Source organism: Pyxicephalus adspersus, chromosome 4, assembly GCF_032062135.1.
Source record: "Pyxicephalus adspersus chromosome 4, UCB_Pads_2.0, whole genome shotgun sequence".
Lineage (NCBI taxonomy): Eukaryota > Metazoa > Chordata > Amphibia > Anura > Pyxicephalidae > Pyxicephalus > Pyxicephalus adspersus.
Window position 1 is genome coordinate 10,715,207 of NC_092861.1, and position 27,449 is coordinate 10,742,655.

General features: G+C 39.7%; 1 protein-coding gene across 1 annotated transcript; it reads right to left on the bottom strand.

The window, feature by feature from the left end:
* LOC140328054 (cysteine-rich secretory protein 2-like) lies at nt 1-24,502 on the bottom strand (the record flags this gene model as incomplete). Its single annotated transcript, XM_072407370.1, is given in 7 exon segments — nt 1-3,272; nt 8,915-9,009; nt 9,370-9,467; nt 13,157-13,299; nt 20,207-20,297; nt 21,126-21,260; nt 24,434-24,502. Coding segments are annotated over 7 exon segments (753 nt in total), but the record flags the coding sequence as incomplete, so codon positions are not given.
* Nucleotides 24,503-27,449: the final 2,947 nt, after the last annotated feature.

Sequence of the window (27,449 nt, forward strand, 5' to 3'; positions counted from 1 at the left end):
GTACATTTCTCAAGTTGTTTTAATAATATTCAGGAAAGATTGAAAGTATATTGTGTTGAACATTCAGGTTGTAGTACAGTGGATTTAACAACTACATTTTAAATCAAGTACATCATTTTATATTCACCATAATGTGAATATCAAAAATTAGTTGTGACAAACTAGTTTAGATTAGTTTTCAGATAAAACAAAAAGTGAAGTGAATCCCCTTTACCTTCTAACAATTTGAAGGATTTTAGAACATCTTTTTTTTTTTTATTTCTGTATGACTATAGGAAAAAATTCCCTTTACTTCCTTTCCAATTGACAGGTTAATCCAGTACAGGAAAAGTAGACAATTCTTCTTGAGAACACAAACACATTACAGCTTAACTGAGGTTACGGAAGTGGATAGGGAGTCACAAAGAATGCACTAACAGCATTTATTTTATTTGTCCTACCTCCATTGTCTTGTTCCATAATTGGGCAGCCAAACGGTCACAAAGTTAAACTTACATTAAGCATGGGAAACCACAAGACTGTCATTGTTAACACTCGTGACGTTTAGGTCTGCTTTAATTTAGGGCAGGTGAGTTAATCTCGACTTGTACACATACTGTACACCCTGAGCCGATAGGGTGTCCAGTATAACAGAGTGTACTTGGTAAATATTTGCTTTTTAAACTTAGAAACACTTTAGTCCAAAGACCTTTCTAGTTCCTATTATCAGAATGCAGAGATAGTACAATGAGCTAAGAAGAGGCAACTCACAGTATAGAATTAGAAAAAAAATGTTAGCTGGCAGTGAAAGTGCTTTTTTAGAAGAAGAAACACTACAGAGAAGATCAACTGCAATCTATCTGTCATGGTCACCTTATAGGAAGGTTTCAGCCCCACCATGTCCACCTTCAAAACCAATTTCTGGCACTACACTACCTTACAAATTTAAATATCCAGCTACCATTTCAGTACTCCCCCCTTTAACATTATGTTCTTTGTGGAATGCCTGCAAATTCTTGGCCTTCCTTATGGGCTCCACCCTCCAGGACCACCCTGGAGTGGCAAAAGCAGAAATATGAAAGTGGAAAGTATTACAGACACTGTATTTGGAGATGTGATGAGAGGGTGTTAAAAGTGGCTGCAGACGTGTTTATAGTGGTACATTGGTGCCAGAGGTACGCTGGGGAGAGATCAGTGGCAGAGTTGTGTTGGGGGTACAGAGTTGTGTGGAGGTTTGCTGGAGGGTATAGTTGTGATTTAAGGCATACATAAGTGAAGGCAGGGTCTATTCAGGGCTCCTATTGACAGAATGGTTTAAGTGCAGAAAGCTGAAATGCTGTTCATTTTGGACCCCTAACCCTTACTGTCCAATGCCATCGATGTGTGAAGGACATTATATGTTTGGGGGAGAGATGTATGGAGATACAGTGATGGAAGAGATGTATTGGGGGATACAAATGTATACAGGTGGCACATTAGTGGCAGAGACATGTTGGGAGATTACAATGATGACAGAGGTGATAAGGGAATAATGTTATTTCAGAAATGTATAATAGAAGGGGTGGCAGAGTTATGTGTATATGGTGGGGACAGTGTTTCAGAGGTGTGTGGTGGTACTGTTGTGGCAAAGGTATGAGGGACTTTAGTGGCAGAGATGTGTTTGAAGGAATGTTGGTGACCAATGGTTAGGATGTGTAGTTTGCAAAAGTGTACATGGCATGAGGTGGTTCAAAAATGTGCAGGAGTGGTGGCAAAGTATATATGTATTTCAGGGGGGAGGGGGAAGTGGTGCAAAGATGTGTGAGCAGGTACAGTAATGGTAGAAAATTCCAGGATTCACAAAAATAAAATGAATGCATTTAAATTTAATAGTGGCATTTTATGGTATAGTATTGATATGATATTAATATATTTTGCTCTAAATATACTTTTGTATAATTTTTTGTAAGTTTTCATGGCCTTATTAAGTTATTTCCTTCTAAAAAAGAAAAATGCACTCCCATGTGATCATTGATCTTTTCAATGCAGTTCAGACAACCTCTACTTGTTTGCCTAATCCTGTGGCAGAGTTTCTTTTGCCATAAAGTCTACCTGCTAGTAATTTAAAACAATAAATATTAATTCCTCTGTTCAAAATGTTCAATGCACACTTGTAATGGGTTAGCTAGAAGATCTTTTCTGGCACATCTCAAATCCAAGAAAGGCCAGCCGAGAGGTATTTATTCAGAATTTATTCAGATCTGATTAGTTACGTATTGAAGCAATAGCCTGGCTGATATTGGACCAGTGGTTATCCTAAAGTTTATGCTTCATCACATGCATAAAAAGTAGTGGTAGTTGGATAGTTCCAATTGGGAGTCTATTCTGAATTGGATTGGAGATTTTTTTAAACTCAGAATTCAGGCAATTCAAGTGCTGATCCAGCATTACTATACTATCATTGACAGGTAAAGGAGTCCACTGGACAAGTAAACATGTCAGCCAATCCATTCAATCAAACAAATCACATATAAGGTGTACGTGTACATGATTGGATGGTTGAAGTCAAAACTTTATTAATTAACTAAATAAAGTGAAATGTTCCTTGTCCAGGGATGACTCACTTTTGTACACAGCCTTAGTTCCTTTAGGAAATCTCCCCAATGCCTGCTTCCTGGAGTCATGTAAATCCTAATGCCTGCACAGTTCTCACACATATGTCACCAGACCCCCTCACAAGGTTGTGACTTACCATTATATTACAATTTGATTGGGAGATTAAATATTAAAGGTGGAGCTTTTCTAAAGAATTGCATTTTGCTGTATATTGTGACATATGAATTAATTCATGCAGACTTGTTAAGTCAATAAAAGGCTCACTTAAACCAGTAAAAAAAAATTCTCAGTTCGGCAAACAAAAAGTATCTTTTTTGCCCCAAATACAAACATAAGCGTTAATCATCTGTCCAGGCTTTGGAGTATCATAATTTTTTTATTACAAGTGCCTGGATGTTTGATTTGTGTTTCCTCTTCAGCTCTATCAGATCAGTTTAACAAATTACTTTTCAATTATTTTGAAAATCACAGTTTTACTATACAATACATTTTTTAAGGATACATCTTTATATATTATATTTTTTCGTATGTAAGCCCAAGCTGGAGCCAAATCTTTTTCTTATTGTTTGAGAGCGATTATATTATTTTATTTTTACAAATACACATTGCTCCGCATTCATCCTCAAAGTGTTCACACAGGTTCATCTGTTTAATTTGCTCACAGTTGCCAGCTTTGTTTCTATATGGGCAGAAGTTTGCTGTGGGGAAAGAAGGTGAATTAACATTGCTTTGCACAACAGAGATAAAAGTAACCATACAAATAATTTTCATAATATGTTTCACATATTCCATATGATATAAGTGGTATTCTATTTTACAAAACAAGTCCCATTGTGATTGGGTGTAGGTCTTTAAGTAGGTGTACAGCCATTTGTGGGAAGTCTGTAAATGGGTATATCAATTAAAAATCATTGTAATGACAACAGTTGTTTTTAATATTTTTTTTTAAATGACATTCCTGCTAGAATAAAAACACTGAACAAACTGTGTTCTGTAAGGAATGATAACACTCACCTCTTTTACTGCCAGCATTACCATTGTATTGTAGGGAAAATGCCACTTAAAGGATATTTAGAGCCCAGCACTTTAAGACTAGTTGCATTTCTGGTCCCGTTGCCCTGCATTTGGGGTTCTTACTGTTGGCCCCTAGGTCACTATTAAGCCCTGAAGTTCTAGTCAACCAGTCATAGCCCAGCTTAAACAAAATGCAAGGTTGTCTTATTCCATAGACATAGCTCCTATACAAAACACTCTAAGTATTCACACAGTAGGAGAATACATGGAATATACTTTCCGTTCTCCACTTTACCTTCCATACTTTACCTCTACTTCCACTTGCTGTGTCTAGCCGAGGGTGATTTCGCATCTCTACAGGCACATCTCTCCCAAACTGTGAGAACCAATAACATCAACCTCACCTAGAAACTGAGGGCTTTGATAACTATAACTATAAAATGTTACACTATTTACAGACACTCCACTGGTGTGCAGAGGTATCTCAAGGTCTTGATTATGTAAGGAACTTACCCGCCCTGCGAGCCTGCGGTGTCCCTGGGGTTCCCAGCCACAGAGGGAGACCCCTCAGTAGCAAGCAGCATAACCAAGGCTGCTCCTCTGCTCACAGCTTGTCTGTCTCTGCAGGCGGAGGGATCCGCCCTGGACTAATTACTGATCAGCCAGGCAGCAGCCCTTGCATCCCTTTGAATGTGGTTCCTGCTCCCAGCACTGTGCAAGTGCAAAGTAGTGCACGTCCTAGGGGTACTGTGGGAAGAGGTGCGCGTGTTACCATGCATCCCTCTTGTACCCCCTGAGGGCGTGGCACTCGGCTGCTTCGCCCCAGGGCGGGACATAGTTTGAATTCCCTGCGGCCAATCAGCTGCAGGGGATTTACTCAGTCTCCCATCAGACAGTGCCAGGTGGCGCAAGGTGATTGGTCATCCTGGCTATTTAAGGAGAGCCTGTCCATCACCCCATTGCCCGCTATAGCCTCTGTTACCACAGTGTGCTTGGGTGTGTCTTTGTGTGTTTAAAACTTCTGCTTGTCATCTCCTCAGTGACCCGGTCTGAACCTAACTCTGATTGAACTCTGCCAGCCCTGACCTCGGATTGTTATTGACCATTCTGCCTGCTGCCTGCCCTGACCTCGGATTGTTACTGACCTGCTTTTGCCTTATCCTCCTGTACTTCGCTTTATTGGACTTAACCCTTGCTGTGCTGTATGATATTGAATAAAGCCTGATTTAAGGGTATCTGGAGTTGGTCGTGGTTTGTGTGCCCAGGCGCATTACAGTTTATCAATCTGCCATGACAACTCACTAAACAACCAACAAGTAATGATACCTTTTTTTGGACACCCTTCTCCATGGATTAGACTGCTCAGTAGTTTGCTTATACAGTAATTATTTCTTCTAATGTTATGACATATTGAGTTTTCTGAATGCAATCTTTTTTCTAAATCCTACAAAAATCATGGTTAATTTACTTTTTTCTCAAAAACTGGCTTTACATTAAATTGGAAACATGTAGTTATAGTAGGGGTATTAAGGTATCTCCCCCCCCCCCGGAGGGTCAGTTAGTGTTGTAACTGTAAAGTTGGGTTCACACTAAAATGGTGCAGTATCATGCATTGAAAAATGGCAACCTATTCATATTAAATGGGCTACAACCCAGCTCGGGAAAGCTACACCTTGATTTTTGCTTGGGAATGAACAACAGGTACTTCAGCGCACATCCATTGCCTTAGTGCATTGGCGTGTCATTGAAAATGAATGGCAACACAACGCACTATTGCTTGCATGGTACAGTATACAAAACCTAAATGGAAAAAGCTGTAATAATCAACCAATATAAACTGTATATTCGCAAAAATATAAAAGGCATCTTAACATAATCTCCTTACAAAACCCAAAGTTTACCTTTACAAGGAGATGTAGCAGCTCCATGTTTTTCATTGTCATGGACATTTATGGCTAATTTGATACATGCTTATTGAGATATTGTCACAAGGGGGGGGGGAGGTTTATGGAAAATGGAGGTTTTTGTGTATTTTTTATTTGTGTAATAAAAACACAGTGAGGCCTGGAGCGGGGAACGGAGTGAAGAATAGTGGAAGGCCTGCATGATTGAGAGGGGTTGAGAGCAAGCAGTGGAAGGGTTAAGCGTTAACAAGGAAAAGAGGGGGGTGTCAGTTATTAGCGTGTTTGGAAGTGACATACAGGGTGGAGGGATAAGAAGGGTGAAAAAAGGAGAGAGGTGAAAGAGAAGGGTCTTCTTTTACCATGAAGGAATTGCCACAATTGAGGGCAGCTGCAGCAGATTGGGGGCCTGGAAGGCTTCACGGTCAGGTAGAGGCTGCGCTGCAGGGGGTTGCTTTGGTCCCCCCCGTCGGGGGGGGTGGACGCATGGCGGCCTCAGAGGTCTAGGCCTCTGTTACACCTGAGCCCTGAACCTCTGGTGCTAGACGCCATTCCAGGAGCCCCATTAGGGACCCTCTGGGGTCTTTAGCCTGAGGGAACACTTCTGCTGGTGCTGAGATGGCTGGGACGAATCCTCTACCCAGGCGTAGTGGTGGGCCTGCATGAGGCGGCTGATAATATCCTGCTGTTGTAGGCCAGGCAGGTGGATGTGGGGCCGAGTGGAGGAACTGCTGCAGTGGGGGTGGCCACCGGCTTCCCGATCCTAGGGGGTCCAGAGGGGCCTAAGCAAGAGGCTGAAGAAGACCTGTTGGAGGGAGAGCTTGTGGCCAGTGAGTGCAGGGGTTGTGGGGGCAGCATGGGGGGGTGGCTAGTAAGTCTGGGGGTTGTGTGTGCAGAGGGGAGAGTTGGAAGGTACTGGGGTTTGAGTATGGGGGGGCAGGAGGGGGATGGGGGACCCAGGAGGTGTTGGATGCTTTGAGGGTGGTTTTGTTAGGGGGGGATCAGTGTCGGGCAGAAACGCTGGATCTGGAGCTATTTACGGATGGTGCGGGGGCATCTGGGTATGGGGATTTTTGGTAAGGGAAATGGAGTGCGGAGCCTTGGCCCAAGTCCTGGAAGGCTGAGGGGTTGGCAGCAAATCTGGTGGCTCTGAAATAGTTTCCTAATGTGGTGCCCTTAGAGTTGTGGGGGGGCGAGTTGGAATAAGCGTATTAGGTTTTGTTGTGACAATCTAGGCATGGTTCGGGCAGTGAATGCTTATTCTGCCTCTTCGCCTCCAGTTGTTAGATTACTAAGACAGTAGTGTATGGCGGGTTTGGCCTTTTTGTTCAAGTTAATGGATTTAAGGGATTGGAGTAAGGGTTTTTTAGTACAGCAGCAGGTGAAGGGTTTTCGGAGGGGGGGGGGGACGAAAGTGGATGGGAGAAGTACAGTGTTGTTTCCATTGTTGTTGACGGTGAGTAAGAGGTTGGAGGTGATTTGTAGTTCTAGTTATGAGAAGGCGTTTCGGGTAGTGTTTGTTTTAGCCTTTTTTGGGGCTTTTAGGATTGGGGAGCTGGTCAGGCGAGCAACAAGCCAGGCGGCATTCAGTTGGGTGATGTGTTTTTGGAGGAAGAAAAACTTAGGAACCATTTGGCCAGGTCTAAGACAGATCAGGGGGGCAAAGGGGTGTATATAGTCTTGTAGGGTTTGGGTGGCGACTTGGTTTGTCCGGTGGAGGCGATGAGTGCTTTTTTGGCAATTAGGCGAAGGGGTGATGGGTCTTTGTTGGTCCACATGGATGAATTGACGTTGTCTAGATACCAACTTTTGGCATTTTTTTGAAGATGTCTTGGTGAGGAGGAGGTGGAGGCAAAATCTTTTTTGTCCCATTCCTTCAGAATAGGGGCAGCGACTGAGGGGGCCTGGAGGAAGAGGTCATTCGGCGCACTGGGTGGTGGGAATCACATTGTTTTTGGTTATATGTGCTGCCTCAGTTGTTGCAAAGGGGTGTGGGGGGGATTGTTGAAAGTTTTTTTGCCGGACCAGTGTCTGGTCTGGATCTTAGGGCACTCCTATGTGAGTTGAGGGGCCAGACAAGCAGCATTACGGCCGGATGGGTGGCAGTTGGGTTTCCTTCGACCCCAGGTTTTAATTCGGTGGACTGGAGTGCCCAGTATGTGTTGGGGTAGGGTGCTGTCTAAGGTTCATTGTTATTTGATTTGGGATAGGAGCCTGAATGAAGTGGTGTTGCATGCAGAAGGTAAAGATTTGGGACAAAGGCCTGTTCGAGAATTAGCCAGGGACATTAAGTGGGACATGCCTAGACTGGTGACCTTGTTTCCGGGTGTTATTGTGGTTTGGTCAGATGTGGTGGCCAGGACGCAATGGCGGGATGCAGGATCCATTGTTGGATTTGGAACCCCCAAGGGGGTTTGTAATTTGGGTTTGTATTTGGTATGAGACCCTCGGTAAGGTTGATGTTGAGAGTTGATTAAAATTGGGCTGCGAGTGCTGCTGGTATTCTTCCTGAGCTTGAGGTTCGGTTGGGAGCATACATACCTCGGTGGTGCAGACCCTTTAGGTGCGGGAGTTATAGATAGTGGGACCTTTAAGGACCCGTAACCAGGGGTGTGTTTAAAGTTTTAGGTAAAGATGTTTTATTAATGTATTTATTTCAGTTATTTATGGTTATTTGAAAATTTGGTAATTTTTTGTTTGAATATTTATTTCATACTGTTATTTATGGTTAATTTTATAGTTATTTATAAAGGACTTTTAATGTATTTGTACTTGTTAATAAACGGCCCATTGGGCCATTTAACCAAGTTAAGGTGTCATTGTGTGTTTTAGGGAGTAAAAGGGAGAGGGTGGGCACTGTATGCAGGAACTCAGCACCATCAAAGTCATGTTTGAGTATGAAGTTCCTATGTTTGTATTTTGTATATACATATTAGTTAAACATAGTTACATAGGTCTATTGTACTCTGACAAGGATTGGTTCTTTTTTACAGACAGACTCCAGACTGGGGTTTAAACACTAAGGCTATGTATACACCCATCAGATGATTATCATCCGACACAAATGGTCATGCTTGTCTTGGGCGAGAATATGATGTGTACGGCAGTTGTCAGAACATATCTATGAACGTCCAACAGTAAATGACAGATTTACAAGTTAAAGGAGGAAAGTATATTGGAGTGCAGCTTGCATATCCAGCCTTCTCCCCTCTTCATTGAACAGCCCTTGTTGGTTCATCTGACAGCAGCAGCAATCAATGACTGGAAATGATCATGAAAGATCATTTCCACCAAAGAAAATTGTACCTGTGTATGCAGCCTAAACAACTAATGTGGTAGATATACAATATAAAAGTTTTGAATTGACAAAGACTAATTTTTATCAGTACCCTCTTAAAGAAGCCATTTTCCAATTTAGTACTTACTGCAAAGCTTTCCACTTTCATCACAGTCATTTGGGCATGCACCACACCATGGGCCTTCATCATATGGTTTGTACAATGATGTGGGCTGATTTCCTCTAAAAAAGAAAAAAAACAGTGAATCTTCAAAGCTCAAGTTCAAATTCACCAAATATAAAAAAAAATCATTATTTTTTTTTTTTTTATTATTTTGTTAAATTCAATAAACTGGGGGTATTTTTCAGCCTAACAGTTTTTCCCTATATTTATAAAATCTTTTTAAATCGTTTTAACAAAAATTACTATTTAATACATATTATAAAATCTATAAATGCCATGGGTCATCTATAGAGGCAACATTAGCTAAAAAGTTCTGTTTAACTAAATAATATCTGAATAATAATAAAGTTGAACCCTAGATTGGGGGTGAAAGCAGGTAAATTGTACTACTTACGCAGGGTCATAAAGGTAATACTTACGCAGGGTCATACTGGCAGACAAGAAAAGCTGTAAAATTGCCATCCTTATGACATTGAGACATGCCACAGCCCACTTCGTACGTACTATCTGTCACTGCCTGTAAAAATAATAGGACAACAGTTCTGCTTTAGTTGGTCTGCATTAGGTCACTTGTGAATTTTTCACCCAAAGAGAATTACATCATAAAGTCTAGGCGACCCTGTTTCATGATTTTAATTATTCATTTTCACTCATCAGTGCAGATATGAGTAATTGTATTATAGGTGTGTTTAAGCTGAAACAAGGCAACATTAAAAGACACACATCAATGCATGTCACAACTCCATATCCACAAATACGATTTTAAATTTATTTTTGTTTGCAGGCTGCGTAAACACCTGAATTTGAATTGGTATCAGCCTCCTGCCATCTCTAGGATTGTAAAGCGAAAGAGACAGAAGCAGCAGATGTATTCAGTCAGTTGTGCTGTAATGCTCATGTTCTAACAAGGAACATGCAAATAGGGTAAAATAGCCACAATTGTTTCTTTTTGCATGCAAAGCTATAGAACAACGCGATAGAAGCAGACAATGCTTTATAACTCTACCTCTTTTTTCTTTATTGGACTTTAAATTATTCATTATCTATGCCCAATGAGTGGAGAGCAGCAATGCTAATAATGTCAGCATCTAAAAGAATATGTGTAGCTCAAGAATGAGTGCCCAAATGGTGACATGGCTTGGCTAGAGTATGTGCTTCAATCCCAGATGGTTCTAACTTAACAATTGCTTATTGCGGGTATTTGCAGCAGCAAATGTGGGAGCCTCGCAGACCTCCATCTGGGACTACATTGGATACTCTGCAGGCCCTGTCTCCTGCAGCCAAGATGGCACCAGATCGCACTTCTCACTATTCTTACAGGTGACCAACCCTCTCCTCTTGGCACAGAGCCCTGTTAGTGAGAATATACACGCCTTACCTCGCTCACTTCCAGCAGGCATCGCAGATGGCTCTCGGATCTGATGACTCTCTTGACAGGTTGCAATGGAGTTTCCACCCTCATCTGTACCTCCTCCCCTTGGGCCACCATGAGGGCTTAAGAAAGATGCTAATCTGCAGAGAGTTATGCTCTTGCAGATATTACAAGCAGCTGAAGTGACTCTTTAGATTTGCGTTTCCCTTAGACTTCTGCGTAATATTATCTCTGTACAATCTCAATTACGTCAGTTTGATTTGAAATGGGTAGGCTGAGCCATGACTCTTACTCAACAATTATATGAGGGTGATAAAGCTCATAGCCTTTTGGCATGAAAACTCACCCTAAATCCACTCTCCTAGCTATCAAGGATGATCAGGGCACACCTCTTTATGATCCTCCAAGGATTTCCTCTTTCTTTGATCAATAATATTAACAGCTCCATCAAATGGTTCACACTCTTTACTGATATTGACTCTTAACTCTCAGATATCTCTCATCTGTGAGACACATTGTTTCAATTAGAGATGTTTAAAAATAATGTTTTCCTAAAGAGATATCCAAGGTTGTCAAGCACCTTCCATCCCTGGTCTGGATGGCTTCCCATATATTTATTATAAAGTTGTCCTCCCCACTCTTCTCTTCACTATATCTTTGTTTTAATATATACAGTCTCCTTATTTCTATCATTTTGCTTCCCAGACACTCCCACATGGCTCTTCGTCTTTTTTTTCTATTAATAGAATTAGTCAAGGTAGTCATTTTTCCCCTTTCCTATTTGCTCTCTACGTTAATACTTTAGTGTCTTGCAAATGTTCCAACCATTAAATTTTTGGGGTCTTAGTGAATCGGGTTTCTTTTACCACTTCATTTTAGCATATGTTACTTTCTATGGCGGCAATGCAACCTTTCTCCTTCAGTGTTAGAGAGAGACTTTTATTTGATCTACGCCACTTATGTCACGCTGGGAAAAGACTTTACTCTTTCTTTCTTACTTACTTTCTTACTTTCTTGGACTTGTATTATTATGATATACCTCACTCATTTTTTATGTCTATTTACAAATCTGACATTTTGCACTTATGTACTCCTCTTTAGGGTTTCCTAGCCTCACACTGTTTGTGAGAATTAGTAAACACAGCTAGTGCTCTAAAAGGTCTTAGGCTACGTACACACGTGCAATAATTGTCAATGCAACCGAACAACTAACGATCATTAGTTATTCATTAACAAAAAAGTAAACAATGACTGTCCAACAACGCTGATGAACGTGGATTGTCGCTGGAAATGAACGACTGTCTTGGCGGATCTGATTGGACGCCGATTGTTTTCTATCTATTTTGTGTACAGTCGTTCAGTGATCGTGGATTGTTTTGTGGTACACTTTCTCCCTGTACATGTCACTTCCTGCATTGTTCAAATGATCGTATCTAGTGTGTGTATATTATTAGTGGAATATATTTAATATATATTTAATAATAATAATAATAGTGAATAATTCTTGATCGGTCACTAATCGTTCATCTTCCAATGACAAATATTGGCAATGGCACTTGCCATGACAATGGCAAGTGTGTACGTAGCCTTATCTCTTCTGTTTACAAATTTCCAATGTCATACAATAATGCTGGCAGTGCAGTCTTCACAGAGGCACATTGGAACATATTTTGTGGGCTTGTCCTCTCCTCCAGAATTATTGGTCACAAGTTAACACTCTTAAAGAAGATGTTGCGTAGTTAAATGTTCCCATAGACCTGCTGACACATCTGCTAGGTCTTCCAATACCTTCCTAACCTTTGCAAGCCCTCATATATTTATGGAAACTCACACTCTTACATCTCATGTAGATGGAATTTGACTTTATGCCTATAATCTTTTCATAATCTGTTTAGGCAAGATCAAGAAGCCTCAAAGATAACCTGGATACATTTACTGGATATGGGAGGACTGAAATACGTATCATTCCATCCTATTATCCTAGACATCTGGTATTTTTTCTTTCCTTGGACTACTTTTTTCTCTTTTCCCTCTTTTTCTCTAGTTCTTTCTTTCTCTCCCTATTTATTAGCATTTTTTTTCTTTTACATTTACATGCCTGAAGTGTGCAAGGCAACGCTGGGCGGAATGGTGAACATTGGAAAGTACCAGCACAGAAAAAGTACTTTAACTACATATAGCCTCAGTGGCACATCTGAAGTTAGGCTGAATTTGCATTGGCTGTAAAGTTGCATTTTCTGCATTTACCCCTTCCTTACACCAGGAACCACTGCTACTTGAAAACTTCTAGGGCTGAAAAAGCCTAGCAGTTACTGCCTGTTACCAATCCCAATGGCCTTGCAGTTGGCAGTAGTCACTCAGGAGCAGTAAATGTCACAGTTATTTACTGCTAATGTGAGCTAAGACTATACACTGCATTGATCGTACTATCACACTACAGCAAGGGATTACACTCTTAACAAAACATAGAACACTAGAAAGTTGCATCAAATATATGGGTACTGAACAATTGGGTATAATATAAAATGGAGATAAAGCAGTGTATTTTTGTATTTAACCCATGTGCAGTATTTAGCTATTAATAGTTAGTCACATTTAACTGTGCTTTTTCTTGCAATGGTGAAGACAATTCATACCCTTTCAATTCTCTTTGTAAGTTTTGCTTGCAGTGTCTTCACAATTACAAGATCTAGTCCAGTTAAATGTAACTACTACTAGTTATGCAAAAACTTTGCTAAATGAGAACTAATATTATATGTATTTAGCTGTTTGCTTGGATTCCTATTCAGAATAAAACATATTTCATGTATCAACAGAAAAGAAATACCACTTACCTGTGTATAGTGACCTACTACAGAATTGTTTTTAGGTCCAACGTTATAAATTAAATTTATTCCCTCAAATATCCACTGTAGAATGGTAAGATGCCAAGGTATACAGACTGAAGACATTAGTATATTTTCTCCATATGCGAGTCCTTAGAGAGAAAATAATGGTGACCATTTCAAATTTTAAGAAAAATGTAAATTTCTAAATCAGCAAAAGAAGTGAGCAAAACATAGGAACATTACTTTTTTTTGGTTGGAAAGAAAATGTTGGTATGTAAATTGGTAGTTCAAATAGCTTCTACCTTTGACGACCTAATAGAGATTCTGATTCCAGATTTGTATTCATTTTTTGTTTTTTTCAGTCATGTCAACTTTTTGAGTTATGAGTAATGTTAGTTTACAGTTTACTTGCCTGTATTTGTATATATTATATTTTTTATCTTCAAAAATGTTTGGAGTATGATTTTCTTGTGTACGCTGTGTCTGGATTGTCACAATACAGCATCGAGCATTAGCCATCATACTCTCATTCCATAAGCCTTGGTAGCAGCGTTCCATTGACTGAATATCCTGGTGAAAAGATTCTCTTTGCTTGTCACTCATCATGCTGGGATTTTCTAGAATAAACTCTAGTTGGGACAGCTCAGTTTTCTGATAAAAATCAAGCAGATTCTGAACTCCTTCCTTGTAAGCAGGGGACTTATGAATACCCAAAAAGTTTTTACAAAGCCACTTGAATGCCTCTTAATTTTCTTGCTCAGCTGTTGAGAGGGATTTTTTTTTCATCCTGCAAAACAGACTTGGACCTTTGGACCTATAAATATCCCATAAGCCCCCTAGTGGTAATCTCGAGTGTGACTTGAGGTTTATTTTAACTGCAAAAATTAGTACTGTATTTTCCGGTGTATAAGACGACCCCCAACTTTTCCAGTTAAAATGTAGAGTTTGCAATATACTTGCTGTATAAGACTACCCCTCTTCCAATGCACACCAAATAAAAATTCAAAAACATCAGATTTGATTTCAATATAGTCATTTTAATTCAAATGCTTATGACATGCATGTACTTGTAGCAGAAAAACTGTCACTTATAAACATAAGGCTGTTTTTCATCAAACATGTAAATGTAAACCAGTACATTAAACTTTTCCTAATTCACTCTAAAGCTGAATGGAAGGATAAGACAACAAACCCATGGGAGCTGTCATGCTGTTTGTTTTCTAAGCTGTCAACTGATGATGATAGAAGGAAAAAAAACAATAGAGAGAGAGAGAGAACAAGTGCCCGGCAAGTCCCTGGTGAGTTAGCAACTCCCATCATAACTGCAAACTACAGTATTTTTACAGGTTTTGCTAGCGTGACAGTTTCCCTTTAAAAGCCTTCAAAATCCTCCTGTTCATCATCTGATATCATAAGTACATTAATGACATCTTGTGATACATTTGTAAGGCAGTCATCGTATGGACTGAATTCCATATCAGATGGTGTGGTCTCAGCTTCATCTTCCTCTTCATCTTGCCACAAGTAGTCGTCCTCCATACCATCTAATGAATTTGATATTCCACACTTCTTGAAAGACTTGATTACTGTTTCTGCATCAATATCATTCCAGGCTTTTATGACAAAGTTGCACAAAACATCCAACTGTGGAGCACGCATGTTTCCTCCTTTTGTGAATGACTCTTCGCCGCTAACCATCCATTCATTCCACTGTTCTCAAATGCGGTCTTTAAATGGCTTGTTTAGGCACACATCCAGTGGCTGTATCAATGATGTCAATCCTGCAGGAATAACTGCTGCATCTGTATTTACTCTTGCAAACCTTTCCTTGGTGCTGGGAGTTAAATGAACCCTGAACATATCCCACACCAGCAGACTACGTTTTTGAATAAGTCCACCTGGTCGCCTGCTCCATATATTATCAAGCCATAGCTTTATCCCTTCTTCATCCATCCAGCCTTTTTCATTTACGTGTACAAAACAACCAACAGGAAACTTGAGTTTCGGCATTGTTTTTCTTTTAAAAAAATCATTGGTCTCAGTTTGGCACCATCAGCTGTGCATCCTAGTACCACTGTAAAACTGGACTTCGCAGGTCCTGTTCTTTTATTTTTTTAATATAGTTTTTTCACCTTTTTGATGGACAGTTTTATTTCCAACCATATTAAAATTAATTGGAGTTTCATCCATATTTCCAATACTACTTAACGCATAGCCATGTTTAGTGTGCTGTCTTATTATGTATTGATGGAAACTATTTACTTTGCTGTCAAGATCTGCAGGTAATTTTTGGGCCATTTTCGTCTTTTGCCTCAGTACCAAATTATGCCTTCCCATGAATCTAGTACACCAGGATACAGTGGCCTTAAATCTGTTGCTGTGATCTGGGTTAGATTTGGCCCACTGAAGTGCAAACAAACGTATTTGATTACGTGTCACTACATAACCATTTTGGCGATGCTCATTCACCATGTCTGCTACTTGTTTTTCGAGTTTCGGCCAATGTGGGTGCCTCTTCTTAATGCACACTTACCCCTCGGCATACTCTTTAATGCTTTTTCATTTGCTTTCCAGTCACGAACCATCTTTTCTGTTACTCCATATTGTCTTGCAGCAGTGCTGTTATTATGTTCCATAGCAAAGTTTACAACTTGAAACTTGAAACTGGCTTCATATTTCTTTCTTCTTGCTGGTGCAGCCATGATGGTGTTTTGACTGTTGGACATTTGTATATAAGGTATTGTATGTACTGGTGCTTTACTGTATGAAGAGGTACAGCTACAGATACAGACCAACAACCAGCCAATCGCAGCAAGTGATGTACCTTACAGGCGACTGGCTGGTTGTTGTATACTGCTTTAATTGGTTAGACTACTGGTATTTTATTGGTTAGAATTGGTCTGCCTATCACTGTACTGTTCCTTCTGCCTGTCAGGTCTCGCTATTGTGCAAGAACTGAGAGGCAGAAGGAACAGTACAGTACTAGTAATTGGAGGTGGGATACAGGAGAAGCCTACACTGCTCCACACTCCTGAATGAATGAATGGGCGCGTTCCTTCTTAATGAATGGGCGTGTTCTAGTGGAGAGCCAATCCAGGCTCTCCACTGGGGAGCCAATCCAGGCTCACGTCCTCCATTTCAGGCTCGCGTTCTCCTGTGCAGCTTGCACAGGAGGACTCGCGGGGACTCGACTCGCTGGGACGTGAAGCAAGCTGCAGGTAAGTACCGGTACCCGGCGCATAAGATGACCCACGACTTTGGCACAGATTTTTCGGGGTTAAAAAGTCGTCTTATATGTCGGAAAATACGGTAATCCCGAGTCACACTCGAGATCACTAAAACTCAATAAAAAAACACACTTACCTTGTCCAGTCACATCCTCAGGTGTCCTGCTCGTCTGTCCAGGTCCTCGGCACACTTCTTCTTCTTCTGATCTCCTGGCGACTGCAGAGACATTCTCCTGGGTTTCCAGATGACATCGGTGCATGAGTCGGTTCATGCGGAAGGCACGGCGGGAAATTCAAATATTTTGTGTTGGAATTAATACAAAACAACTGTATTGAGTCCAAATCAAAGAAATGTTTATAATATAGTTATATAATTATATATATATATATATATATATATATATATATATATATATATATATATATATATATATATAGTACTGAAAAACATGTGCGTATACCTTACCCATTGTCTTTACAAGAGTCTTCATCAAGCTTAGCTTGATATGAAGAGGTGGTGGAAATATTTTTCCCTGGTCCTCCTCCTGACGGCGTACACATGGGTTCTTTTTTTGTCCTGCTCCAGGACCATCGGACATTGGTGAGGCTGTTACATCTTCTTTTCTTCACCTGGCGTCTTCTATGTTGGCCGGGAGCTGTGTTCCTCCAATGAAGGACGCAGCTCGTGTTCACAGGCTTCCAGGTTCGAGTACATACTGCGCACGTGCCGTATCCGGAACATGTAATATTTCAGGAAAGCCTCTCTGCCATCTACCAAGATGGCCGTATCTGAATTATTGGTTACTGAGCCTGCGCAGTAACAAAAATGAAGCATTTCAGGAAGTGAGTTTTTCTCTACTTTCAGCGGTGCCAAATTTAAACTGGGAAACATTTCTGGATCATTATACGGAGTGTTTTTGACGCTGAAGTATCTGCTGAAGACCATGTCTGGAAAGCTAAAAAAAAATCATTTCTTGCATTTTTTAAATGTTTTTGCATTTGAAAAAAAATTAAAAATTTTTTTTTTCCATTTGGTTATTTTTGCTAGTTTAAAAAAATGAGAAAATTTAACTGGTATTATTTGGGTTTAGCTCCAGATAGCTCTTCTTCGGCCTCACAAACACAATGCCGTTAAGGTTAATTTTTTAAAAAAAAAACAAGGCATGAGGCCTCTCCTACCCTTGTCTGACAGTCCTCCAAACAGTGGCTTGGGACAGGGATAAGCTCCCCCTTAAATAAAGCGAGTAGGGAAAAATCATCTTCCTGTTCTGGGAACCGGTCGCATGATGGCAATGGATCTTGTTGGGCATGTGGGGTAAAAGCCCTGCCTTCTAAATTGATCTGGGCTACATGCCTTAAAGAGAAGCCATGTCATGTCGAGACAGAGAAATCGACGTCAAGGAGATGAAGGGGTATATTGATCGGGCCACTGCGAAGGGTTTAAAGAACCTTACCACAGGCACAAGTTTAATGGCACATGAGAACGTGGTTAAACATTGGGATTTACCACAGGGCTCGGAGATATCAGATTCTAAATTTGAAGAAGGAAATTCTTTTTCATTTGATTTTACATTAATCAACTCGTTTGTACATGCTATCAGAGAAGCTGTTCAGTGGGAAGAAGAATCTCCACCCCCTCCAAAGAGAAAGAGATATTTTCTGGCTCTAAAAAAGGAGGTTATAACCTTTCCATTCATGGAAAAGATAAAGCAGCTCTTTGAAAGAGAGTGGGCGAAAAGGAGTCAGAAGTCTTTGATGTTAATTAAGCAGTGGACACTCAGTTGCAGTGACTGGTAAGGGATGTGGTTCTTTCAATGGAAAATTCAATGACCTTAGAGACCTTTATCCTGGCCACAATTGGACAGTTAAAGTACATTTTGTTTATCCTCTTAAAATCCATGGTTAAGGACCCACACACATGACAAAATCAATATGAACGATTAATTTTATTGCTAGACATGATAGCAAAAAAAAAAATCAATCATAGCTAATGATGTCTGTAACACACAAATACAGACATTATAATATATGCGATCTACTAGATTGTAAGCTCTTCGGGGCAGGGTCCTCTCTTCCTGTATCGCTGTCTGTATTAGTCTGTCATTTGCAACCCCTATTTAATGTACACCGCTGCGTAATATGTTGGCACTACATAAATCCTGTTTATTAATAATAATAATAAAATGCAATTACCTTCATCATAAAAAAACTAAATGTACTATAGAAAAAAAACTAAACACAAACTTAAAACCAGCATGAAAAATACTACAAAACCCCTATAAATTACCACTAAAGAAAAGGTCTGTTGCTATGTGTAATAATTTTTTTTAACTTTAAGTATATACCAAGGACAGCAAATCAAGTATGTACTGACTTTACAAGGCTTAAAGCGTACGTAAACTCAGAATTTCACTTTACATAAAAGGGTGGACAACTGTTTGTTTGTATTGTTATCAGTGCAGCACCGCCCCCTTATTTATTAGGAAAATTAATAGGAGCACAGAGCCTCTCAGGATACCTATGTCACCCATCCCAGGAGGATCTTAGCTGCTCCTTCTGTGCATGCCTGAGCATCTTGGGCATGCGCAGAAGGAGTCCTTTCGCCACAAGGGAAAGAAATTTCTGATGTAACGCTTGCGCAGTGAAATTGGAAAGTTTTTTTTCCCATCTACATCACCTGGTGACATAGGAAGAAGAACATGGAAGAAGAGGAGGACATGGCGGCACCTAGCGCAGCAAAAGTTACTAGTTTAGCGTTGTCAAAATCCAGGTCGCAAGGCCAGGTAAACAGTTGTTTGGGTACAGTTTGTGCTTGGATGGCTGAAGCAGAGGGAAGAGGAGACATTACATTACCTAACCAACCCCCGATTGCTCCATAAAGATTACAAAGCCAGCACACTTATTCTAGGGTATTATTTAGGAGTAATTCTAAACAAATGGCATGTAAAGAAACTTAATGTGTCACCTGTTAATAAATTTGGGTACCATGGGTTTTTATTATGTTAACATGTTTTGAGGGTTAACATATTCAATATATATTTGCTTGAAACAATTCTCCCCCCTATCCTGAAGAAACCCTCACTAGTCCCCTCCTTACTTTCTAGCTACCATCTTCCATGTGTCTTTAAACTACTTGAGCATGTTGTCTACAAAACACTAACCAACTTTCCAAACACACCCTGAAGAGTGCTTTATTTTGATGGTCTTTATGAATAAACGTGATCAGAGATCCCTGAAATTTGAAAGAAAACCTGAAATACTTCTGTGCAGTGAGTGCATTTCCCTCACCAATTAATATATTACCAACCTCGTCTTTTACATTTTTCTAAAACTTGGTTTTAGTAATGTAATCATAATGTGTTATGTATGCAGTAACTTGAATTTTAATGTTTAACTGAAAATATGGATTTGATAAATAGTTCTACAAGTACCTTATGACATATTAATATGCAATTGACAATTTTTTACTTTTTGGGATCTCTTCTTTCAGAAAGCATAAACCTTTTTCAGATTTTAGGAACATTTATTATAATCAAAAAGACCCCCGCAGTGAAAAGGGTAAAGCCCAGTCAGAGCTCTGGGCTACATGATTATAATTTTTCTGTACAATGAGCTGGGTGGTTACTGAAAAGAGACTGGGCTGAACACCAAACTAAGTTTTCCATTTTCTAATGTATCCATTACATGCACAGTGTTTTAGTATATACTTTAACCTTAAAACATACTATTTACCTATAAAAGTTAAAAAAAATGGTCAGATCAAGAAAATACTATTAATTTTTTTAGTGTAAAAATAAAAAACAGTCAATGAACTCTAACCATGTCATACCATTTTTGCTTCTGTCCTTTGGTTCACTGTGGTTTAAATTGCACGTATCTGCCCATTTCTGTGCTGATTCCCTTAAATCTTCGCTCCATCTCTGGAGAGAAGGAGAAAACAACCTTAACACCAATAAATACAATGTTTTACTATCCACATATGAAAAAAGAAGAATATTGTGTGTTTTAGGAATTTTTTTTCCATCTAATTTTTTTTCAATCTAATTTTTTTTCAATCTAAAGCTATCCCCTTCCCCAGTACTTTTATTCTGCCACAAGATGTCCTTAGTCCTCAATGTTGACAGAAGCCCAGGGTCAACCTGGAGTGGACATTATTATTATTATTAATATTATTATTATTTTTAATAAACAGGATCCCCATTTTGGACTGATTTTGAGGAAACCGGCCAAACTACAGTAGTTTTAGTAGAAAGAGCATACCAGCAGATACACTACAGGTTTGCTTGTTTTTTCTGGTTATTATTTTTGTATTTTAAAAAAAAAGCATTTTTGATTAAAAAAAACATGTACTTTGACTGTACTGAAATAAAAAAGAAAAGCAGATAACTTGGACTGTTCTATGTAAATTCAATGGTGCCACACCTCATCTTCAGGTTGAAGGACACAGATACAGATACAAGTTTGCCTGAGACCAAACCTGAACCCAAAATTGGTCAAAATTTGTCCTCCAGCAATACTAGATAGGTAAAAATTAAACTAAGCCACAAAAAAACCCAGCTGGAAACTGGAGCCACCCCTTAAATATTTTTTTTTTTTTTTTGCTCCTGTGGCACTGTAAACCCAGTGGTTCAAATCGTTTTTGTTTCCTCTAGTAAATGGAAGAGAAAAAGCATTTAAAACTGATGCATGAAAATGATTTTTAAGCTGATACATGGTATAATATAATAATGGTAAATCTTATTCCTTACCATTTTTAGCATGTTGGTAGCATTTGGTTTCACATTCCTCCTGTGTTCATTGTGACAGTCTACTATGGTGTACTGAACTTCCTTTAAATGCGTTGACATACTTTCACATGGCACAATATCACTTTTGGTAATGACCTGAAATACAAAAAATATATTCTTTTGTTATAAAAGTATAGAAATGTATAGAAGCTTGGCCCAAGTAGTTCAGAGTTTACTACCAATTATTTTCCCATTAAATATTTTCCCCCCAACAATAATAACACTAAAGTCATGGGGTCTATGGCCATAATGGACGCTTTGTTGCTGTTGTTTTAAAACATAACTGACATGTAATATATATATATATATATATATATATATACAAACCTCACTTTTCATCAAATACACAAGCCAGGTTGCAGGTCCTCAAAGGTGATACTCATATCAACATCAAATCAACCTGGGGGTTACCACTATAAATTATTGCTTCCAGCCACACACCACAGGCTCGGAAACTAGATCATTTTCTTAGCACCCCCTCCATATCCTGCAGTATCCATGTATCGCCACCTCTTCTCAAAATATTTGAAACCCTGCATGTGTGATGGACCTTCCCAATTACTGAAACACACCACCAAATATAATACCCTCAAGGACCTCAAACCGCACCTTCCCAAAACTCACCAACATGGTGAGCAAGAGGATAGGAAACCTCACTCCTTTTGACAAACTGACCCCCACATCCTATCAGCACCCTCTTGAAACATTCTCCATCCCCATCAGCTCCCATGTCACCACAGGACATAAAACCAATGGGAGCAACCACAGCCTGCAAAATGTGGAAGGCCCATAGCAGCTTAGGGAGCAGCAAAATGCCAGAGTTTGAACACACAGACCACCAGATATGTAAGTATATAGAGACTTGTGGTATATAATATACTTTTAAACCTTTAATAACTGTGTGAATTTAAAGGTAAAGTAAACCATATTAGATGATATTGGATGATAAGCATTGTGTATTATAAACAATTGCCTATCTGTTTGCAAAATGTGTTTTCAGTGTTACTGATCTCATGCAGCCTCTTCTGAGAGAATATTTTAATTGGTTTCTACCTGATGGTTCTTCCACAACAAGCCTGCTTCAGTTCTACTTTTTGAAAGATGACAAAACTCCCTTACAGGGTCTCACTGCAAAAATGATGTGAGAGAAACTACATGCTATATGATGACATGTCATCACCCAATTCTATGTTCCAAAACCCCTTTTTATTCCTTTAGTGTGCCATCAGGCATTCTTATGTTCCATGTCAGCAGATGCATAAACAAACATGGGACTTGTAGCCCCATGATATTTGGAAAGCCCACATGAATGCTAAAACACTAATATGTAGACAGGGTGCTAAGGAGGGGCACTTTTTTTTAATATTTGGTGGGAGACAGACATGGTTTTTAATGGGTGCTTGGTGGGGAAACAATCAAATAGATGCTGAATAGCCCCTCTATGTGATAGCATAATGTTGATACATAAATGGGTCTATTTGACCTCTAGTGTCACAACCGCACTCTACTGAAGCTATCTGAGCACAAATTTCTCTTAAACACATTCAACCCCATTAAATCAGTGTTTCTTGAACTTATGGGGAAACCCCTTGAAATAACATTTAGGTCTTCAGGGAACCCCTACTATAATCACTATAGTACCAACTCATAGAACATTAATGTGATGGTCAGATTCTGCAATTCCGGCCATTGGGAAAGCTGCCTCCCTTACAGACAGCCAAAAAGATCAGTAAACCTGATGATCACAATTTGTTCATTGCTCACAGAACCCATAGAAAGCTCCAGAAAACCTCTGGTTGAGAAGCACTGATTTACGAGGTAGATCTACAAACAAAAGCATGCCGATTTGCCACCACTCTCCATCCTAATAACTGCAATGGAGATAAGCCTAGAACACATGATATTAGCATAGTGTGGTTGCACCTTCCTGAGCCTCTAGATGTGATCAGGGGGCTCTATGAGGGGGTGCTGAGAAGTTCCTGGCTTTGCCCAGAAATGGGAGAGCCAGAGTTATGAAATAACACATTTATGCAACATATTCCTCCTGAGACTGATGGACTTGGTACAGTGTAGTTGCAGCTTTTCTAGACCACTCAAAAAAAATTTCTTTGGTTGGGCCACAAACCAGCTCTCAGCAGCATCTCTGACATCAGAAATGTCCTCAAAACGTTGTCCCTTCAGGTGTTTCTTCTAATTCAGGAACAGATAATAGTCCAAAGGGGCCAGGTCAGGTGAGTAGGGGGGATGGTGGACCAATTGGAAACCCAGGGTGTTCAGTTTGGCAGCCACAACAATGGACGTGTGCGTAGGTGAATTGTCCTCCAAAAAGAGGAGCCCTTTGGTCAACTTTCCACCATGTTTCGTCAAAATTGCCCGCTTCAGCTGGTCCAGGCGGTTAGCATAATACTGTCCGGTAATACTAGAGCCCTGAGGTAAGTAGTCTGCCAACAGAATACCGTCTTTGTTCTAGAAAACGGCTACCATGATTTTTTTGGCTAATTTCTGGGTTCGGAACTTCTTCAGCTGCGGGGTCCTGCTGTGGCGAATTTGAACTTCCAATTCAGTTTCACTTCTCAAAACTAATCCTAGTATATTTGTTCTTTTATGTATAATACTATAATATAATGTCATAATATGATATGAATATTTATGAAAATTTTGACAATTAGAGCACCTGTCATCATGTAATGCTGTATATATCTTCAGTTAGGGGGATCTAATTTCATCATTGATCCTGGAATCTATTGGTTTTGTATTGAAAAAGAATTGGCAATCTAAATTTTGGGCTATCACAATTGCAAAAAGGATGAGATCTTTCATTGGAGATATATGTTGCAGTAGCACACAAGAGATGTCATCATGCTTTGAGGAACAGTCCCCTTGCAGTTTTAACCCAGGGGTTGAAAGTAACAATAAGAAGAAACAAACTGCCAGGGGTCCTAATCATTCCTTAATCTATTCAAAAACTCCAATTATCAAAACATAGGAAACTGCGAACAAGAGAAATGTAAAGTCAAAGTAATTGATACAAGAATATTTCACTATATGTTTTTTTTTTTTTGGTAATGTACAGATCTGCTCATTTCCATGCATTTTGAGTTTGTCTTTTCTATTACGACTTTTAGTCTGGTATCCTTGCTAAAACTTGTCTTCCATAGGTGAACCTAAAATAATTTGAAACTCCAGTCCACACAGCTTTTACATAGTAACAACATTGCACTCTATTACTTTAAACCCTGTAATAGTAATTGTGATCAATTTCAACCTACTGTATCCTTTTCTTCACCCTGTTCATTCTCATCCTTTTGCTCGCCACCTTCATTTGGTGTTGGTTCTTCCTGTAAGATAATCATAACCATTTTATATTGGTTACAAACATTCGAATGATTTATTTGCAGTTATTAGAGGCTTTATACCAAAGGGTTAGTTTCCCTAGAATATATTATTGCTCTGTGAGATCTCACAATGTTCTACATCTTGGACCTCTTTTAATTTCAGCTTTCACACTGGTTATATGGGCACAAAGGGCCTGATTCATTAATGCCATTATCAAATTTTGTCACCTAGTGCTAAAATCTCATAGTGCAGCCTAAAATCCTAACCTCAACCTCCTTCTTGATGACTAATCTAACCCCCCCCCGGGCCTAACCCTAACCCTTCTGCCTATTTCCTTACCATAATCTTAAATTTCTAAACTTCCAGGGAGCAAAATATAATGGGTAAAAAAAATCTGACAGAACATCATTGATAAGAGGGGCATAGATAGCAGTGCTGTTACCACACATTAGGGGACGATCTGAATCATGCTTCTGTCTACCATTAGCTGCAACACCAACACCAAAAGAAAATGGTCTCCTCCCACCTACCTGGCCTTCTCAAGTTGCTTGCAATCACTTTTCCTGCAGGCTGCTATTTGGAATTTTTCCATCTACAGTTTTCCCCCCAGAATTTTTTTTCTAGCTGGGTGAGGGGAAGTTGTAGATGAGTGGTCAAAAAATAAGTGGGGCAAAAAAACAATATTTTTGCTCCCAGTTCTTTGTGTCATAGATGTCTAATAACCCCTATTATTGTGTCTCTTATTTTGTTGATTTTAAATCAATGTAATAACTTAGTGTAATCACTTTTAGGGGTGTAATAATGTAATAAATGTAGTGTAATAGTCTAGGCTTAGTTCATATTAGTGGTGACACAAACTTTGGCAGTTATTGCTTCTGAGCACTATTACACTGGCAACCACCAAGTGCAAAGGAATGATACCTGGTGGTAACTGTTTTTGTTGTAAAAGGTTGTTGTGTTGTGCTTGGCAAAGGCAAAATGTAGCCTTGGAGGTCAATCTTCAACTTGAAACCTAGTTCTCTAAACTGAATTTTAAGGATCCTCCATCTTCCATCTATATTCTCATTTGGTTCCAACATGGACCAAGACAGCTGGGTCCTGTCCAGCCCCTCCCCTCCACCACATGCCGAACCCAGGCACCAGGGAGACAGCAAACCATTCGGTTGAAGGGATTCGGGCGACAAACTATTCTATCCGTCCTCCTGATCAAAGAATCCCCTATGACTACAAAGGGTGTTTTCCTTCCTGCGTTTCCCTCCCCACCACTACTGGATGCGCTGCTGTTAGGGGTAGCAGTAACATTAAGAGTTGCCACCACTGGGTCTGCCACCTTCACATCTTCATATAACTTTGCAAACATGTTGGGGTGCTCAAACACAGGGCTCTTTACATTCTTTGAACCTGAATGTGCACATTTTATTGTTTAATGTGTAGGGTAGAAAGTTCCTGTGGTTATGCTATAGAGAGATGTTACAGAGAAATTGGGGTTCAAGCAAAGTAAGGGGATAACTATGTGTGACAGGGTAGCATGATATGATGGATATGCATTTTTTAATTGTGTGATGGCACTGCAGCAAAAAAAGCGCGCACTAAAGTGAGTCACTATTTGACTTTTCCCAAGGTATAACAAGCTTTTGACCAACAGACCATCCTAAATCTTTTTTACAATTAAGTCTACGTACACATGTACACCTCAGGGCTGATATTGGACGAGAATCCGGTGTGTGTGTACGGCCTGGTGGATCCACAGATGACAGATTAGGAACGATCGTAATGAAAGTGAAGGGGAGAAAGCGCAGTGTGGTGCGAATCTGTCATTCTTTCACTTCCCTCCTCATTGAGCAGAACGCTGCTGTATGTACAGAACTAGTTCATGCATCTTTCAGTCATTTGTTGTTGGAATGGATCGTGAAAGATGCATTGACAATTATTGCATGTGTGTATCCAGCCTTAGAACTCATAATAGTGACAATTATTTCCTAAGCCTTGACAAAACCCCTACATGGAAGTTATTTATGATGGCTCCTAGAAAAAAGGTTAACTGTTTCTATACTGCACAATGTACACATTTTTTTTTGTTTATTTTTGTAAGGCATAAAGTCCCTGGATTGTTTCTAGGTAATTATGTTATTCATTTTACTGTTATAAACTCATGCAGCACATAAAACATTTAGAACAATAGCCATATTTGATGTTTTTTCACAGGTGTCAATAAAAGCTCCATCTATAGCGAGATGTTACAGTGAAACTGTGGTTCATAGAGAGTAGTTTCTGCAGAGTAGATTCCAGGCGGCAGTGAGTGGTACTGAGCGTCTCCCCCTAAGCTGTCCCATGGAAAGAGGAAGGGGTAATCACAGCGCCACCTCACCGCCACTCTGAATGTAGCCTTAAAGTTTATTACAGCTAAATGCCATGGAAGTGGCCCCCGGGGGTCCCTAATATGCAAATTCCAATTGGGTACCCTGGTCTTGAAATAGCCAATCACTACAATCTTTATATTATTAAGAAGGGAAAGTAACCCTTTAATTGTTTTTTTTTTTTTTTCAAAAAAGGCAAAGTGCCTCTAATTCTGTCTTTACTGCAATGGTGGTAAAGACTGAATGTGAGCGCAGAGCCTCCTGGGGTTTGCACGTCACAAATTTCAATAGGCTTGGACTCCAAGAACAACCATGCACAGGAGGGAATTTTCTGCCATTGAATGAAGAAAGGTGGCGATCTCACACATGTGACGAATACAGAGACATATGCCATGGATCTGTGCAAGTAATTTTTTTTATATTTTTACTTTAACTCCACTTTAATGAGACAAGATCCATGATTTTTTATCAACTGTTCAGAGGGCTGAAGTTAAGTTTAATATCAGCTCTCAGTGTCCCCTGTGTACCCTGAAAATTTCAAGTTTCTTCAACAACCGATGTGGGAGATGGTGTACGAGGGGTGGGATTATCT